Source organism: Lepidochelys olivacea, assembly GCF_965140295.1.
Source record: "Lepidochelys olivacea isolate rLepOli2 genome assembly, chromosome: 7".
Lineage (NCBI taxonomy): Eukaryota > Metazoa > Chordata > Testudines > Cheloniidae > Lepidochelys > Lepidochelys olivacea.
Window position 1 is genome coordinate 59,232,051 of NC_140417.1, and position 19,187 is coordinate 59,251,237.

The window sequence follows — 19,187 nt, forward strand, 5'->3', positions numbered from 1 at the left end:
TGTTAGGCAGGAGGTCAGACTAGACGATCACAAGGGTCCCTTCTGGCCTTGGAATCCAGGAATCTGTGAAAATCGCTGGCAATGGGCTGTTTTAGCAATTATCTCCAGTGATTAGCACTGGCCAGTGCTGAGGCCCATAGAATGATAGTGTTTCAATAAAGCAGGTGCTGACAGGTTTGCCTGGATCCAGTCCATAGTCAGGGCTAGAACAGAGCTCATGTTGAGAACATGTATGATTTTATTATGGTAATGATGAGAGAAGAGAGATCTTTCTCAGGTTCTTCTTTGGGCAAGCACCCGCGAGTTTGCATTCTCACTAAAATGTCCTCTCAGCTATTTGATCACTCTAGATGTACCAAACTGGACTGGGAATCCCCGGAGAAACAGCTTCCTGCAGTATTTTAGGAGGCCTCATCCATATTTTCCTAGAACCCAAAATTGCACAAAGGAAAACCAGTGGGAATAGGAAGTTATCTGACCTTCTTCAGGCCCCCAAGCTCTCTTGGATTTTGGAAAAGCTCGATTTCCATTTGCAATTGGGCGATGACTCCGGCTCGTTCTTGTATCTAATTTTCCCTTTGTAAATGTTGCAGGCAGCATGCAGGACGGAACTGTGTTGGGGGATGTGCAGCTGCCCCCCTGGGCGGATGGAGACCCTTATAAGTTTATCCACTTGCATAGACAGGTTAGTATGTAGCTCAGCTCTTTGTTAATAAACAAATAGTCTAGACGCGATAAATCGACCCCACTGTGCGCTCCCATCGACTCCCATACTCCACCACCACAAGAGGCGCAGGCGGAGTCGACAGGGGAGCGGCAGCAGTGTAAGGCTAAGTAAGTTCATGGATGAGAGCGAAAGTTAGAAATGGCTACAAGCAAAAGTGAAAACACACATCTAAAAGTCTAAAACTTAGTCTAGAGAGTTTTGGTTGAAGGCTTTGTTCAAGATGGCCTTTCTCACCCCAACCCCCGGCCCCTGTCTTCCAGCAACATGTGGCTGACCCCCTTCATGGTCAGAATCTCTCCCATAGCGCCCAAAAGTGCTGGTGCCTTTGTCTTCTCAGATGAAAGAGAGAACTTGGGGTTTTCTGCCCTTTTTTTTTGTGGTCCATTGAATCTTTGAAGTGGATTCTTCTGAAGGATCCCCCCACCTCCCAAGTCAAGTTTATTCAAGCTGTGCAGAAGGTGACATAGAGTCTGGTGGAGAAGGAAGCTCTGTGCTCTTTCTTCCCCCGCTGGTGTTTGCTCAAATGCAAATTGCTTTGTCTCCTGCCATCTCCTCCCCCTGCTGTCTTGATGGTCCTGTTTACTGCTTACATGTAAATTGAGGTAAACACACATCCCTTTAAAGAAAAAGAGTACTTGTGGCACCTTAGAGACTAACCAATTTATTTGAGCATCAGCTTTTGTGAGCTACAGCTCACTTCATCGGATGCATACTGTGGAAAGAGTAGAAGATCTTCTTATACGCACAAAGCATGAAAAAATACCTCCCCCCACCCCACTCTCCTGCTGGTAATAGCTTATCTAAAGTGATCACTCTCCTTACAATGTGTATGATAATCAAGGTGGGCCATTTCCAGCACAAATCCAGGGTTTAACAAGAACGTCTGAGGAAGGGGGGAGGTAGGAAAAAACAAGGGGAAATAGGTTACCTTGCATAATGACTTAGCCACTCCCAGTCTCTATTCAAGCCTAAGTTAATTGTATCCAATTTGCAAATGAATTCCAATTCAACAGTTTCTCGCTGGAGTCTGGTTTTGAAGTTTTTTTGTTGTAATATCGCAACTTTCATGTCTGTAGGCCCTGTTATTAGGCTGATAACATCAGCCACACTATCAGAGGCTTGTTCACCTGCACATCCACCAATGTGATATATGCCATCATGTGCCAGCAATGCCCCTCTGCCATGTACATTGGTCAAACTGGACAGTCTCTACGTAAAAGAATAAATGACACAAATCAGATGTCAAGAATTATAACATTCATAAACCAGTCGGAGAACACTTCAATCTCTCTGGTCACGCAATCACAGACATGAAGGTCGCTATCTTAAAACAAAAAAACTTCAAATCCAGACTCCGGCGAGAAACTGCTGAATTGGAATTCATTTGCAAATTGGATACTATTAATTTAGGCTTAAATAGAGACTGGGAGTGGCTAAGTCATTATGCAAGGTAGCCTGTTTCCTCTTGTTTTTTCCTACCCCCCCCCCCCCAGATGTTCTGGTTTAACTTGGATTTAAACTTGGAGAGTGGTCAGTTTGGATGAGCTATTACCAGCAGGAGAGTGAGTTTGTGTGTGTATGGGGGTGGGGGGGATGTGAGAAAACCTGGATTTGTGCAGGAAATAGCCCGACTTGATTATCAAGCACATTGTGTAAAGAGTTGTCACTTTGGATGGGCTATCACCAGCAGGAGAGTGAATTTGTGTGGGGGGGTGGAGGGTGAGAAAACCTGGATTTGTGCTGGAAATGGCCCACCTGATGATCACTTTAGATAAGCTATTACCAGCAGGACAGTGGGGTGGGAGGAGGTATTGTTTCATATTCTCTGTGTATATATAAAGTCTGCTGCAGTTTCCACAGTATGCATCCGATGAAGTGAGCTGTAGCTCACGAAAGCTCATGCTCAAATAAATTGGTTAGTCTCTAAGGTGCCACAAGTACTCCTTTTCTTTTTGCGAATACAGACTAACACGGCTGTTACTCTGAAACCTGTCATTGACCAGTGAGTTATTAGTTTTCAAATGATGCCTCACAAGCATGTTTTGTACCAAGATAATTACAATCATGTGTAGGTTGTGAATACAGGGGTGCTTTGGGTTGCAGCTGTGTTACACTGGTTTTAGTGCAGGTCAGAAAGCAAACAGCTCTATAATACTGGGGCGTATGACAGTCAGTTCCATTTATTAATGACTAGAAAAGTCCTGCAGTGTCTCCTGTGGGACAGACAAAATTAGGTGATGATGAAAGCAAAGGGGATTCTGTACTGAGCTTGCTGGAGATGGACAGACTGTGTGGTACTGTTGAACTCCCAGAATGATTAAACAAAGCTTATGTGGCCAAAAGTCACCGCACAGGATCTCATTCAGTTAGGGACTGAGCTAAGGATGCAATGGGCTATGCTGCAGTCCCCCTGCTAGAAGTTGTCTGGGGCAAGATGTCTTGGATGTGCCATGGTGCTGAGCTCTCGTCAGTGAAAGAGTAACATATTGCTTTTGACACTGTGTATGCATTCTGGTGTCATACCGAGTTTATTACAGAGGGGGCCAAGCCTCAACGTTCAAAATCAGGACTCCTGCAGAGTTCAGGGTGGTTCAGACCTGGAGTTTTGGTCCAGGTCTGTCTCTAGCTGTGATCTAAGTCAGGTACACTGCATCCACTGACAGATGTGGAACAAACCACAGACATATCAACGACCTGATGCATAGGCAGCATCAAGCCTGTCTTCCCCATGACACAGTGTTCCTGAGTCCAGAGTGCAGGATTTCCCTGCACATAGACTGGGAATTACCGTAGCTGCGTTACCTCAGATACCGCTGTGGGGTAAATGCTAGTAGAAGCTGACTTTTTAGTGCGAATACATACTTGTGAATTGTGAGATATGCAGGTTCTTGTGGTGTAGAGCGTGGCGTAGTGACCCATAAGGTCATTGGGGGAGAGTGAAGGCTCTACCTAATTTCGGCATAAATAAATAAAAAGCCAGTGGTGTTCATGACTCTGTCCTGTCCTGATTTTCCTCTGGCGTTGCTCTCAGTGTCCGTTTTTTGGGTTCTTCTCCCTGAATCCCTGCTCTTCATTGAGGTCTCACAGGGCTCTGCCCTTGTATGAGATTCTGGGGTACAATCCAGACCAGTGAGGGGCTGGGTCACCCTTTCCCTGCAACATGGGGTGCTTCACAACACTTTGCTCCTGCAGCACCCACCTGGGCTGCTCACAACCAGCCAAACAGCAGGCAGGTCACACCCTGAGTGTCTGTACATGCTCAGTCCAGCAGCTCTGACCCCAGTAGCTTGTCAGCAACACACCATCCACACACCAGCAGCCTAGGTTATTACCTGCAGGGTGACCCCAGCACACTCCCAGTCCTGAATTTCCCCAACAATATGTGTTCTGCACTGTCCAGCCTTCTCCTGGGCAGTCCAGATATATTAGGTCCATTGCCCTCTACGATAAATGGAGTTACCCGCATAGTTGAGTTTAAAGACAACACTGGATAAGTTCTAATGAAAGAATAACACAAGTTTATTGAACTCCAAGGAGATAGGTTTTAAGTGAGTACAAGTATAAGGCTTTAAAGTTAGAAATGGTTACAAGAGAAATAAAGATAAAATGCTTCCTAGTACTAATACTTAATTAACTAGACTTGGTTCAAGGTGAAGTCCCTTCCCACATGTTCCCAGTAACATTGCTGACCAAATTCTCAGGCCAGGATCTGCTCCCAAAGTCCAGAGGCTTTTTATTTTGTTGTGTTAGGTAGAGGAGACAGAGATGGATAGGGAGAGTTACCTTTGTGGTGTTTTGTCCCTCACTTTATAGTCCAGTTCCCCTTTTGAATGCATTTTCCTGAGGGTTACTCCTACATAAAGTTCATCCCTGCTATGAGGTTGGAGTCATGGAGTCTCATGATGAAAGAGCTTTCATGCTGTTTGCTAAGATTCAGATCTGTACCTGACCCCCTTCCTTGCTAAAGAATGGCTATTTAATAGGTGAAGGCCTACCAACTTTGATGACACCTGGCTAAAGGCGTCAACTTGTCCTTTATCTTTGAGAAACTGGTTTACCTAGACTTTTCTGGTAAACACATTTCAAACATTATTTCAGCTTGTGTTCACAACTTTACATATAACATTGCTACACACATTTCACCATGATATAACATTGCTACACACATTTCACCATGATATTATTGACGAGCGAGTTATTAGTTTTCAAATGATACCTCCCAGGGCATATTTATTATAATAGTGTGCAGGGTGTGAATACAGGGGTGCATTCAGTCACGTCTTGGCCCTCTCCTCTCTGCCACTACAGCCTGTCTTTGGGTGATCTCATACACTCCCATGGCTTCAGCAATCCTCTCAACATTGATCACTCATGAGTCTGCCTCTCCTGACTTGTCTCCATTCCTTTCTGCATTTCGGCCTGTCTGAGGCGTCTCCCCCTGACTGTCTCACTGTACGTTTCTCCCCGAAGTGGCACCAAGCTCCTGTTCTTCCCTCCATACCACCGCCTGTGTCATTGTTGACATCACCCTCCTCCCTGCCACTCAGGCCTGTAACTTGGGGATCATCTTTGCCTTTCCCATGTCTCTTCCCCCCCCCCCACCTCTGCTCTAGGCAAAACCGGCTGTCTCTTCCTTCACAACACTCCCAAGATGCATTCTTCCCTCTTGTCCACACCCACATCCCCCACTCCAGGCCACACAAAGGCAGCTGTGAAAATTCTCTTCCGTGTCTGTCATTCGGACCAAGTCTCCGCACTATCCTTTGAGTGTCTCCACTAGTTCCCCCTCCGCCCTTATCCGCACCTTCCGAACAGCTTCCTTCGCTACCTGCTCTTCTCTCTTTTTCCATCACCTCCTTGCCCCCTCCCCTCTGCTTTGCCAGCACCGTGTGTGTTAGCTTCTCCACTGCCGTCTGCATTCAGATCCCTCCAGAAGGCCATTTTCTGCTGTGACGCCTGCACTATGAGAACTGACTGTCCCTAAATACCCACAACCTCGTCATAATCAGTCTGTGGACCTTGCAAAAAGTAAATTGTTGTTAAAACACTGTATTCCCAAGACATGGCCAATTATCACCTTCTGCAGTTGGCTTGTAGGTTTCCCCCATGTCCTGTACTTTCTGTCTTTTAAGCCCCAACCCGGCAAATGCTTATGCTTGTGAGTCACTCTGGGCATGTGAGTAATCCTGTTGAACTCAATGGGGTAGTGCGCCTGAACAAAGGTAATCATGTGAGTATGTGTGCGTGTGATTGGCAGCTTAGTTTGTACGGTCTTCAGGACAGTGGCTTTGGCTTAATTTCTGCTTGGAGAATGCTCAGCGCATCCTGGAACCCCCAGAAACATTAATGAGAACCATTAATAAGTGTTTTTTGTTGCTTGCAATAAACGGATCATACAACACACTTGTTCTCTGTGGTACCCTTTATTTTCTTTTATCGAGATGCTCCATTTAGTCCATATTATGGATTAATGACCTGAATGTTTTCGCTTTAAAACCATGGGCAGTTATTTAGTGTAAAAGCTAAATACTATCCCAAATGAGTTAAATTTCTACCTCTCTTCCTTTAGCTCCGTTAACTTAAAAATGACTGAATAGCTTTTGGATATGCTTTTTAAAATACGTTCTCTTTGATCACCTTAAAAGGATGATGAAAATGATCACCAGTGGTTGCATTTAACCAGATCTCAATCTGATGTCTCGATGCACAAAAGCTTGTGAATTAATGATCTTCCAATTTATATGAGATGGAGAATAGTTGCTTCCTATTATAAGTGCTGTGGTCTCAAGTGTCCCCATGCCTAGTAACTTGATTCAGTTATATATTGCTACACTTTTTAGTAATCTAAACCAGTCCATTTAATTTACAAGATATTCTTTAACTAACCAGTCTCTTTACAGAAGCTACAGTAATATTCTTGTTTGTTGTTGTTTTACTTGGGTTCCAATAGCACCTAGAGGTCCTGATTGACATCAGAGGCCCATTACACTAGGCATCATACAGACACACACATAGTGAGTAGATTGGATCAAAACATTGTCAACGGAACACTTTTCCATCAGAAAATGCAGTTTTGTCAAAATCAAAATTCTGGTGGGAATGTGCCAGGTTTCAATTAAATTTTCAACAGGAAAGAGTAACTTTATCCTTTTGTTTTCAACTTTTATGTTATAATGTAATTTTTAATATGTTGTGTTTTATCTCTTTAATATTTTATATGTATATCATATTTTATATTCATTATAACATGTTAGAGAGATGTGGTGGGGGAGATCATATCTTTTATTGGACCAACTTGTGTTGGAGAAAAAGACAAGCTTTTGAACTTATGCAGAGCTCTTCTTCAGATCTTGGAAAGGTAATCAAAGTGTCACAGGTAAATACAAGGTGGAACAGATTGTTTTTAGTGTAAGGACTTAACACATCTTGCAAGAGACTGTTCAAGGTGAAGTGGGCAATTAGCACCTCTGCAGTCGTAGGACAAAGAGGGGTTAGTGGGTTATAGACTGTTGTAAGGAGCCACAAATCCAGTGTCTTTATTGAGTCCGTAATTTTTAGTGTCTAGCAAAGTTATGAATTGAAAACTCCCAGGATCATCTTGTGAAGGTGTTGTGCCGGTTTCCGTTGAGGATGAGAACTGAGAGGTCAGATACAAAATGGTTGCTTTGTGAGAAGTGTTCACCCACAGGTGATGTGATGTTTTTGTCTTTTTGTGCGAGTCCATTTGAGAGCATAGTAATTGTCTGGTTTCACCCACATAGTTCTTGTTGGGGCATTTAGGAATCAACACGGCTACAACAGCACTGCAAAAAACAATGGAGGATAGTGAATGTTGCCATTTATAAAGCATTGGCATTATCGAAATGCAATGATTTTAGGTTTCAGAGCACAGGGTTTTTGGACTCTCCGTTCCACAAGAAATTCAGAAATTTCAGTGTGTTCCAATTGGAAATGGACACAAGTTTTGAAATGCTGGAATTTCTCGTGGAACAGGAATTCTGTTTCCAGCCACCTCTCCAGTGAGAATTAGCCCCTGCCTCAGAGAGTTTACAGTTTAACCACACAAAGGGAGAGAGAGAAGCATCATTAGCCCATTGTGCAGATGAGATGAAGTGACTTGCCCAAGATCACACAGGAAGTCTGAGGCAGGGACAGACCAGTCCTTACCCAAATTTGGAGGCTGAGGGTGGAGCACCCAAACAGCCCCTCTGCAGGGTTGTAGAAGCATCTATACCCACTTCCTGCTCCCATACATGTAGGTCTGGCCACTAGAGTCCAGTAGACATGGATTCCTTGATTGTACATCCCCTGGACTTGCTTATCAGGCTCTTCCCTGCCTCCAAAGAAGGCACAGGGATTCCTGTGATTCAGGAGACCTGGATTTAATTTCCTGCCCCGCCACAGGCTTCCTGTGTGACCTTGGGCAAATCACTTAATCCTTCTGAGCCTCAGGTCCCTGTCTGTATAATGGGGATCATAGGCCTGACTCCCAAGGGTGTTATGAGGATATGTTCATAGATATTTGCAAGCTGGTCAGGTACTGCTCGCCATAGAAAAGACTGGAAACACACAGTGGATTTTACACTGTCTGCCTGTTTAGACTGTAAGGTCTTCAGGTCTTCAGTGCCTTTGGTGTCTTGTGCAGTGCTGTGCATGCTCTCGGCACTTAAAGAACCACAACTAAAGCCATGTTCCTTGTGCCAAATGGCTAAGATTCTCATCTGGGTGCAGTTCACCAAAGAAACAGTGTCAAGTTTACAAGATTGCCCATACACTGATCTGCAGTAGACCAGGTCAGACTCAGGCTATAGCCCAGTGTCCTATATCTGACAATGGCCAGCACTGCAGGTTCAGAAGAAGGTGCAAGATTCATACAGTAGTGAAATATGGGGTAATCGGCCTCCCAAGAAGGTCTCACTCTAACCCTGAGTAGTCAGAGGTAGGCGTGAACCCTGAAGTACAAGGGTTTGTGTCTTTTCCCAAATAGAACTGTTCTAACATAACTCTGGATGTTTTTGTTGTCTGTATAAATGCCCAATCCCTCTTTGAATCTCGCTAAGTTCCTAAAGAAGACCATTAAAAAAGTCCATTCCAACAGCGTTGAACACCCCAGTTCTTGCTTCTGAGGAGATGGGGAACAAAGAGCTGCTCTTAAAATAAAGTTGTGATGAGCCAGTTCACCCCAAAATGAGGAACTGTGAAGCAGCCCCCAGGGTTGCTGTTAAAATGCATGTTTGTCTCCCTGTGGCTAGTGGGGCTGGGGAAAAATGACTTTCAAACACACACTGAACAGCTGCTCTGTCGCCTCTGAATCTGTCAGATGCTTCCTTGTGCTTTGCTGACCAGCACCAAGCAGTTTGCTGTATGTAATTCATACGCTACCTGCTCTCACTAAGGAGAACAGCTTTGGAGCCCAGGCGTTGTGTGTTTTTGTTGTTCAGGTTGTATGACATGCCTGTTCTCTAAGCTACCCTTTAATCCGTGTCGCTGTGGACAGAGTAATTTAGACGGGCTGCATTTGGCTAGTTGTCTGCTCTGTAAAATGAGCTGTTCTTCAGGCTCCCATTAACTCATTTGTTTCTGCTGCATGCTGGGTGGAAGGGTGCTCTTCGGAGACCCGCTAATGCAGCACCAGGCATCGTCACAGAGTCAGGCCAGAGAAACATGGAAAAGCTCTGTCAGTAACGCGTGGCACTGGCATGGCGTGTTGCAGTTTCAAAGCACCGGGTAAATATTTAAGTGCCTTCAAGGTGCAGTATGGTGGCACACAGCCCCACTGGGAGTTCCCAGAGCACAGGGATGGCAGAGAGCATGGAAACGACACTGTATTGGCCACAAGGCAGGGCAAACTCTGCCCTGCCAATGCCACTCAGTCCTCACTTGCAGCGCCCCCTGCTATTTGAACAATGGGCTTCACCCAGCCCTGCCACTGCCCCTCTGTTCTGACCTGCAGTGCCCCTGTACTTCTGCACCTCTCCTGAGTAGCAAAAACTCATTTCTTGGGACCGTGCATTGATTGTGTGATGGAAACAAAGTATCCTCTAGGTGAAAGCCACTGAGCTTGTTTGACTTGTGACAATGACCAGGCCTGGAACGCCTGTCTGTAGAGGTAGAGTTAGCACCTGAGCCCACTTACCCGCTTTGGGATAATGTCCGCTGAGCCTGCCTGTGCTGAGAGGTGACCGTGTAAGAGGAATTAGAAGCATCCAAAGGAGCTCATTTCTGAATCTAAAAGCTCTGTATTTACCCAACCAGTCTGAAGGGCAGCCTGGCAATGTATCTAAAACAGATGCACCTTATTGAACAAATTTTGGCTCTTGGTTCCAGGCGCTGGAAGGTGACTATGTTAGTGCACATCTCCATCAATGGATAGATCTCATTTTTGGTCATAAGCAAAATGGCTCAGCTGCAGTGGAGGCAGTGAATACCTTTCACCCTTACTTCTACGGAGACAAGGTGGACCTCAACAACACCAGCGATCCTCTCATTAAAAGCACCATATTGGGATTTGTCAGCAACTTTGGGCAGATACCAAAACAGGTACAGCACCGCGTTTGTTCTTCCACATCTGTTTACTTTGTTGTTTTAATTACAGGGGCTGGACACGAAGCAGGTTAAAAAGGAGAACAGATGACTCATTCAGACCTGGTAGTGTGTTCCCCCCCCCCCCACACACACACACATTTTGCACAGGTGTAAATGACAACGCCAGCCGTGAATGGGGAGAGAGGGACAAAGAGTTTGTCTAGGGGTAGCTGAGAGCAGAACTAGAGACAGTTAGGTTGCACAGGTGTCGCTCAGAGTACGATTTGGACTGCAGAATTTTTATCACTGATGGTGGTGCATGAAAAGAAAAGAGCTCAGCTTGACTCTCTCAGCCCAGGGTGTGCTTGCAGGGCTGGCAGCTAGACAAATTATATTTTTACTTGTGAACTGAGCAAATCTGATCCGGGTTCTATGACAGCCAGTACCTATGGTCCATGGTACCATTTGCACGTAGTTGCCTTTAAATGCTCTGCAAGATGAAAATTAAGGGCCCGATTTTATTCTCAAGTGCATCTGGTAAATCGGGCATAACTCTTCTTAAATCAGTAAGGTTGTAGCCGTGTAAATCTGGTGCAAGTAGCTCAGAGTCAGGTCTGAAGATTTCCACTCCCTGCCGTACACTTAATAATATGAATAATACCGGTTTCCTATATAGCACTTCTCTTCAGTGGATCTCAAAGTGCATTGCAATCTTCAGTGGGGTTATCCTCACAACACTCCTGTAAGGTAGGGCAATTATGCCCCTTGTACAGAGTTGGCTGAGGTATAGAATGGCTAACTGACTTGTCCGGGGTCACACAGTAAGTGTTCTGTGGCCAACACACTCCTTTGTGAAGTGAGATTTATTCTGTGTGGTAGAGAGATCACCCCCTTTCTGTACCTAGGGAAGAAAATACTGTCTCAGTGAAGGCGCTCAGATACTACAGTGATGAGTGTAATATACAAACCTGTATAGTCTAGAACAGAATAGAATTAGAGATGCACCCAAAGAAAACACATGGGTTAAGTTCCAGGGTAATATTTCATCCCGTCATAGAAGAAGGGGCCATTTTCAAACACCAGAGCTGGCTCTGGGGTGGATTTCAGACGCCCCTTATTTGTGGGATGTTCAGATCTCAGCAGAGAATATGTGAAACCTTGCCAGGGCATAAAGGCGCCACACGCACAGTGCTTACCCCAGGCTCTGCTGGCCGGAAGTGGGATTGCATGTGGAGAAAGACAAGCTGTGAGCAGGGGAAGTGACCAGCTTCGGAGAGTAAAGTCTCATGCAGCGGAGGAAATACACCTACACACTGTTCTCTGGGCTAGATCCTCAGCCAGTAGAAATCAGTGTAATGGAGCTTTACACCAGCTGAGGATCTGGCCCTCTGTTTCTCCAGTCTGTGCAGTACACGCATACACAGGGCTTTCTGGCCCATGTTGTCTTTGTACCACAGAACAGTAAAGGATTTCCCATTTCCCAGGGCAGTCCTCAGGAAAGTGCCAGGTTCAGGGTGTGTACGTAGATGGGCAAAGGTGGTTTAGAGCTGCCTATGCCATCCTCTCATTCTTGAAGACCCTAAGATTTAGCTGTCTATTTTCCTAGTGGGTGTGTACAATGTATGAACACACACACCCTGCTCCTTCCCTTCAGTATCTATGAATTATACACACACACGAAGGCAGCTCGGCGTGCTGACTCCTAGCATCTCCGCAAGTTTTACTTTACATTGGGATCTAGGATGTTTGCTTTTAGGCAGAGATGGAACCGAGTTGCCAGGCTTTTGGATCTGGATTCAGATCAGAAAATCCAGGTTGTTCTGGTTCAGGCCCATTACAGAGATGGGCCTAAGCTGCAGTGTCCAGACCAGCTCTGGATCTAACCCTCCCCGGACTTTAGGGGGGGTGAGGTTGGGTTGAATCCAAGATTCCACACCGGCTCCATCTCAGGTTTTCGTCCAAGAGTTGTCAAAGCAGCAAGGATTCTTTAGAAGAGAGCAGGCTTTCCCCGGAGCAGCTTCACCCCTGGAGTGTTGCCACCCGTAGATCTCTGGCCTGTGCCTTGCCCCCTGTAACACATGCCGATTGCTCTACTGGTCCAGTGGATCAGCACGGCGGGTCAGGAAGCAGCACAAGTCAGGCTACACTGGGCATCCTGTGCAGCCCAGTCTCCCTGGCTTTGCGTTCATGGAGAAGCTAGGATTGCTGTCGGATTTGCAGAAGTAGGCAGAGGGGGCTATTTGAGCTGCATGGTCCTATTGCCAACATCTTTATCCTCTTGTTAAACCATTTTGACATTAGTTTTAGCTTGGGGGAAAGAGGCTACTTCCTCACCTCATTGTGCTGCCTTTACTTGGCACCCTGTAAAATCTGAAGCTCTGTCTTCTTACAATCAAAGGCTACAGCAGCAGAAAGGCTGAGAAGCGGAGATATAAAAAATAATAATAATCCCCCTTAAGAAAAGCCACTCAGCTATTTTCTCTAGACATTTTGTTGCTGAGTACTTCCTAGAGATGAGGCTAGATGGCTGCATTTCCCCTGAATCCCATCAGAGCGAGGAAGAGCACAGAGCTGGGAGGGAATCAAGCTATCGGCAAAGCAATAGGAAGGCATTCACAGGGCAAGGCTGAGACCACCAAACTCGTTTCATTTGTGATCTAATCATAGTTAGGGTGCTAGCCTGGGTCTCTGGAGTCCTGGGTTCAGTTCCCAGCTCAGCCACAGACTTCCAGTGTGCCCTTGGGTAAGTCACTTAGCCTCCGTTCCCCATCTGTAAAATGGGAATAACAGCTCTTCCCTACCTCACAGGGGTGTTGTGAGGATCAATCCACTGAAGTTGGTGAGGTGCTCAGATACTGTGGTGATGGGGGGTTTAGAAGTACCACAGAGAGACAGATGTGTCCACTACACATAGTGGCAGATTGTTTTAAATATATTTTTAAGTGTTATCCCTTTGTTTTAGCTCTTCACTAAATCCCACCCATCCAGGAATGCCACGGGCAAGAATGCACCAGGGAAAGAGGCTGCGTCCTCTCTGCGATCAGCTGGACATGTGCCTCCATTGCTCAGCAGCCTGCAAACTCTGAAGCTGTTTCCTGTCACAATCAAAGGTGCTTGGCAGTGCCACGAATTCAGCCGTCTTCCATGTAAAAATCCGTGAAAAGTCCTTGACCAGGCAAAGAGCTGGATGTGTTTGAACCCTACAGCTGGGCATAGCTTTATTTTAGCAAACTACTGAATTGATCCCTTCAAGGTCCATGTTGCCATGTCATGTAGTTTTTATTATTTATAGATAGAGAGGGAGAGACTGAAAAGGGGAAGAAATAATTTCATGAAAAAATTCAAAATTTTGAAGTCATTCTTTTTTCATGTGGTCCAAAGCAGAAAAACATTTTAGGGTTTTTGTTTTTGTTTTTTAATTTTTGCAAAAATTTTTTTAATTTTGAATTTTTGAAATGTTGTTTTTTCTTCTTTCTTCCCTCCCCCCACCCCTTTTCTGCATGGAATGTAATAAAATGAGTGATGTCCATGGTTCCCCCCACCCACACACACTTTTTCATTTTCCTCCCTACCATCCCCCCTTTTTCTATTCTGTAACTTTTCCCATGTAGTTTTGAAAAGCTAGAAAATTTAAAAAGGAAAAAAAATTAAAAACAATCAAACCCTCAAATCCCTTCACTCATTCTATTGACTTCAGGGGGAAATAGGGAGAAAAAATAAAATATTGACTTTTTGACAGTTGAAATGTTCAAGTTTTCAGTTTCATCAAAAACCAGGACATTTTGCAACACCAAAAAGCTTTTCATGGCATTTTTCATTTTTGAAGGAATAAAAACTATTTGAGGGGCCGGAGAAACATTTTGGAAAGAAACATTTTGACCAGTTCTGCTCTCTCTCAGTAGTGCCTACATGCCCGGTCAGGGTCAGGGCCCCATGTGCCAGGTGCTGTACAGACAGAATAGAAGATGGTCCTTATATTCGAAACAGACACGCTAGACAGACAGATTGAGCCAAACAACAAATATGCAATTGTTAAAGGTACAGAACTTGTGTGTGCTTCTTTGAGTGATTGCTCATATCGATTCCAATTAGGTGTGCGTGCCGCGTGCACAGTCATCGGAAACTTTTCCCTTAGCCGATCCTGTCAGACTGGCTGTGGAGCCCCCTGGAGTGACGCCTTCATGGCACTGGATATATGACCCTGCCACCCTGGCCCCTACTCAGTTCCTTCTTTACGATAGTGGTGGTCCTTGGAACTGTGGTCACTTACATAGCAAGTGCTTCCCTTAGCTTACTTTGTAGTTGTTTGTTAGTAGATTTGTAGTTGTTAGTTAGAAGGTTAGGTAGTGGGAGTGCGGTCTAGCCCCAATCCCGTATCCTTCCCCTTGGTCCCGGGGCATGCCTCAAGGATTCAAGCCCTGCGGAACCTGCAGTAAGCCTATGCTGATAGGTGACCCCCACAACTTTTGCCTCAAGTGTCTGGGGGAGCACGCCAAACAGAGAGGTGCAAAATCTGCAAGGCGTTCCAACCAAAGACAAAGGAGGAGTGGAATTTCTGACTGAAACAGCTCCTAATGGACTCTGCTCTTCGTCCCCAATCTGCCACTGATTGTCAGGACCCAGCATGGGGCGCGTCCATGCGGAGTGCCCCAGTTTCAGTACAAGACACAGTGCTGAAAAAGGACTCGGGCCAAAGTGACCCTCGGCACTGGCGCTCCCTGGCACTGGGACTGTGGAGAGAAACTGGCACTGATTCCACTCCCTGGTGCTGCATGAGTGGCACAGGAAAACTGACAAAGGCCGTTCTCCTGGGTTGAGAGCGACTGTGCTGGCGAGTGTGACAGCAGTGTGTCCCAGGCAGGAGCATTTGGTGCAAAAACCTCAGGAATTGGGGCTGTCGACTTCGGGCCCATTAAGGGAACCATTGAGTCTGGTTCCCAGCAATACCCCTGAGAGACAGTGTCGGGTGGAAGAGTTGGAGCTGCCATCCACCCCGGACACTTTTGTAGCTGTGAGGGATCTGATTGCCATGACGGCACCTCAGTCCCCGGCAGGTAGAGACAAGCCTCCAGTGCCACATCATCCAGTACCATCTAGAGGCAAACCTGCCATGATGAGGCAGTTGCCCTCTCAAGATCAGCACCGCTCTCCATGGCATTGCTCCAGAACACCCCTTTCTTGACACCAATCGCCAGCACCAGCCTCCAGGAGGGGTTCCCCAGCACCATCAGGGTGACGCGAGCCTTCCTGTCACCGACAGGGGAGCAGCACTGGTCTCCAGCACCAGGTGAGTGCCAACGGGTAAGCGGCACCAGTCTCTGGCACCAAGGGAGTGGCACTGGTCCCCCACCCTGGCTCCTCGTCACCGGTCTCCAGTGCAGTATCGTTCGGCGCCACCGTGGTAGTCAAGGTCTAGGCCTGCCTCATCAGACTCTGACGCCAACTTGTTCTATTCCTGGCATAGCCGGCACATATTGGACTCCATCTCACCTGCCGCCGGACACAGCTACTGTCACAGTGACAGTTATTGACAATGAGGTCCCTGGTGGCAATCAGGAGCAGGCAGAGGAGGTGGTTGAACCTGAGGACCCCATGGTGGACATTTTGGCACCAGAGGGCCATCTAGAGTCACTCTGCCACTGATAAAAACTATCCAGAGCCATATCAAGACTCTGTGGCAGACCCCTGCATCCATTCCGCCTACTGCAAAAGGGTTTGAGTGGAAATACTTTGTACCCTCTAAAGGGTCTGAGTACCTCTTCTCTCACCCTCAGCCCTGCTCTTTGGTGGTATCTGCAGTAAACAAGAAAGAGAGACAAGGTCAGCAAGGACTGACTCCTAAATCTAAGGAGTCAAAAAAGATGGACCTTTTTGGAAGAAAGGTCTACTCAACTGCGGGCCCACAGCTGAGGATAGCTAACCAGCAAGCTATCCTTAGAAGATATAACTTCAACTCTTGGGCCTCCATGTTGAAGTTTAAGGAGCTGGTGCCGATGGACTCCAGAGCTGAATTTGTGTCAATAGTTGAGGAAGGAAAGGCAGTGGCACAGACCTCTTTGACGGGGCAGGCCTGTTTTCAGACCAGATGGACTCCAGGCTGCACAGCCTTAAAGACTCCCAGGTGACCATGAAGTCGTTGGGCATGCACACCCCGGCAACCCAACGCAGGCATTTTAAGCCGCAACAACAATGCCCCTATCTTTCTCGGACGAGGCAGGACTTCTATAGAAGGGGTGGGGGTAGAAATGGAAGGCGCAAGCCTTCCCATCCCCGCTCTGGGCACGGCCAAGGCCTGACCAAGCCATCGTTGGGCTCAAAGCAGACCTTTTGAAGGTGTGCCCGTGGACAGTGAACCTGCCATGACACCGGATCTTTCCCCTTGTTTCATGAATCGTCTACCCCAATTCTACCATGCCCTGTCCCAAATAACATCAGACCACTGGGTTCTTCGCACTGTAGAAGTGGGATATTCTCTCCAATTCTGCTCCTTCCCTCCCTCCCACCCCCTGTTCCCTGTCCCTCTCCAGGGACCCTTTTCACAAGCAACTCCTTATCCAGGAGGTACAGGCGCTCTTTGGTGGAGGAGGTTCCTCAGGAGCTCAGGGGCAAGGGGTTCTATTCCCATTATGTCCTGATCCCCAAAGCCCAGTCTCAGACCCATTCTAGACCTGCAAGGACTCAACAAGTTCAGGGAAAATTTGAAGTTCTGCATGGTCTCCCTAAGTGCTATTATCCCTTCCCTGGATCTGGGAGACTGGTATGTCACCCTCGACATGAAAGACACGTACTTTCACATAGCTATATGGCCTACACACAGACGATTCCTCGGGTTTGTCATTGACCACAACCATTATCAGTTCATGGTCTTCCCCTTCGGTCTGTCGATAGCCCCCCTGAGTGTTCACCAAGTGCATGTCAGTTGTAGCAGCCTTCCTCTGAAGGAGGCAGGTGTAGGTATACCCCTACCTTGATGACTGGCTGCTCAGAGGCTGCACCAGGGAGCAGGTGGAGTTTCAAGTTCGATTGGTCAGATCCACTTTTGAGAGACTGGGTCTCCTCCTCAATGTGAGTCGACTTTGTTACCAACCCAAAGAATAGAGTTCATTGGGGCGGTATTGGACTCAATATAGGCAAGAGCATTTCTGCCCAAGGCCCGCTTCCAAGTGATGGCAGACATTATTCAAGGCCTCAGGCAAGGGGATGCCTGAGTCTCCTTGGCCACATAGCAGACTGCACCTACATGGTCCGGCATGCCAGAATGAGGCTCAGACCCCTCCAAGCATGGCTTACGTTGATCTACTCCCTGGGGCATGACAGCCTGGACTCAGTAGTCGCTGTGCCAAAGCAAATACTCGAGTCCCTCCAATGGTGGCTCGACCCTCAGACAGTGTGCGAGGGCGTCTCCTTCAACAGCCCCCAGCTCTCGTGTCCCTGGTAATGGACACATCAGCTCTGGGATGGGGTGTGCATTTCGGAGATCTCCAAACACAGGGCCTATGGTCGCAGGACAAGCTCTCCCTCCATATCAATATCAAGGAGTTGAGGGCGGTGCGGCTAGCATGCAAAACTTTTCAGGCCCGACTACAAGGACAGTGCGTGACAGTTTTGATGGACAACACCACTGCCATGTTTTACATCAACAGGCAGGGTGGAGCCCGTTCCTCTCCCCTATGTTGGGAAGCCCTCCGGCTATGGGAGTTCTGCATAGCCCATTCCATTCACCTGGAGGAATCATTTCTACCAGGAGCTCAGAACGAACTAGTGGACCACCTCAGCAGGTCCTTCTGCAGTCACGAGTGGTTCATCTGCCCGGATGTCATACACTACATCTTCCAGAAGTGGGGATTTACCCAGGTCAATCTGTTCACCACCCGGAGCAACAGAAAGTGCCCGCAATTCTGTTCCTCCAGAAACACATCCAGGGCTTGCTTGCGGACACATTCCTGCTCCCCTGGGCAGGACGTCTGTTGTACACCTTTCCACCAATCCCCCTTGTCCACAATGTCCTACTCAAAGTCTGCAGAGACAGGGCATGGACGATTCTGGTGGCACCAGCGTTGCCTCGCCCACATTGGTACACCACACTCCTGGAGCTGTCGGTGGATGCCCCGATCATGTTACCACTACTTCTGGACCTGATCACATGGGACCACAGTTGTCTTCATCACCCCAACCTCCAGTCCTTCCACCTCATAGCCTGGAAGCTTTATGGCTAAACCCCATGGAGTTCCTCTTCTCAGAACTGGTAAGAGAGGTCCTATTCGGCAGCAGAAAACCCTCCACTAGGGCCACATACCTTGCAAAGTGGAAGAGGTTTACATTCTGGTGCACTCAGCATCGTACACCCCCACTCCAGGTGCCCATACCACTCATCCTGGAGTACCTACTGCACCTGAGACAGCAGGGTCTCACAGCGTCATCCATCAAAGTGCACCTTGCAGCCATTTCAGCCTTCCACCCGGGAGTGGCCAGGCATTCCGTCTTCACCAACCCCATGGTTGCCCATTTCCTCAGGGCCTTGAATGGTTATACCCACAAATTGGACAACCGGTCCCTGCGTGGGACCTTAACCTCGTCCTCTCCCAACTAACGGGGCCCCTTTCGAACTGCTGGGGACTTCCTCCCTTCTCTACCTGTCGTGGAAGGTAGCTTTTCTGGTCGCCATTACCTCAGCAAGAAGGGTGTCGGAGTTAAAGGCCTTCACATCCGACCCTCCGTACACGGACAACATACAACTTAGACCTCACCCAGCCTTCCTTCCAAAAGTGGTGTCACATTTGCACGCCAACAAGGACATTTTTCTGCCTGTCTTCTTCCCTAAGCCTCATACTAATATCCAAGAACAGAGGTTCCACTTATTGGATGTTCGGAGGGTGCTAGCCTTTTACATCGAGCACATGAAGCTGTTCCAAGAGTCAAACCAGCTCTTCGTGGT

The 19,187-nt window shown here is 47.2% G+C and overlaps 1 protein-coding gene across 1 annotated transcript in view; it reads left to right on the top strand.

Moving 5' to 3' along the window:
* Positions 1-19,187, top strand: part of WDFY4 (WDFY family member 4) — a 236,835-nt gene that overhangs the window by 189,533 nt on the left and 28,115 nt on the right. The window contains exons 53-55 of the mRNA XM_084634805.1: positions 594-685; positions 10,055-10,267; positions 13,215-13,362. Coding sequence (XP_084490931.1) covers positions 594-685; positions 10,055-10,267; positions 13,215-13,362 — 453 coding nt within the window. The remainder of the gene's footprint in view (positions 1-593; positions 686-10,054; positions 10,268-13,214; positions 13,363-19,187) is intronic.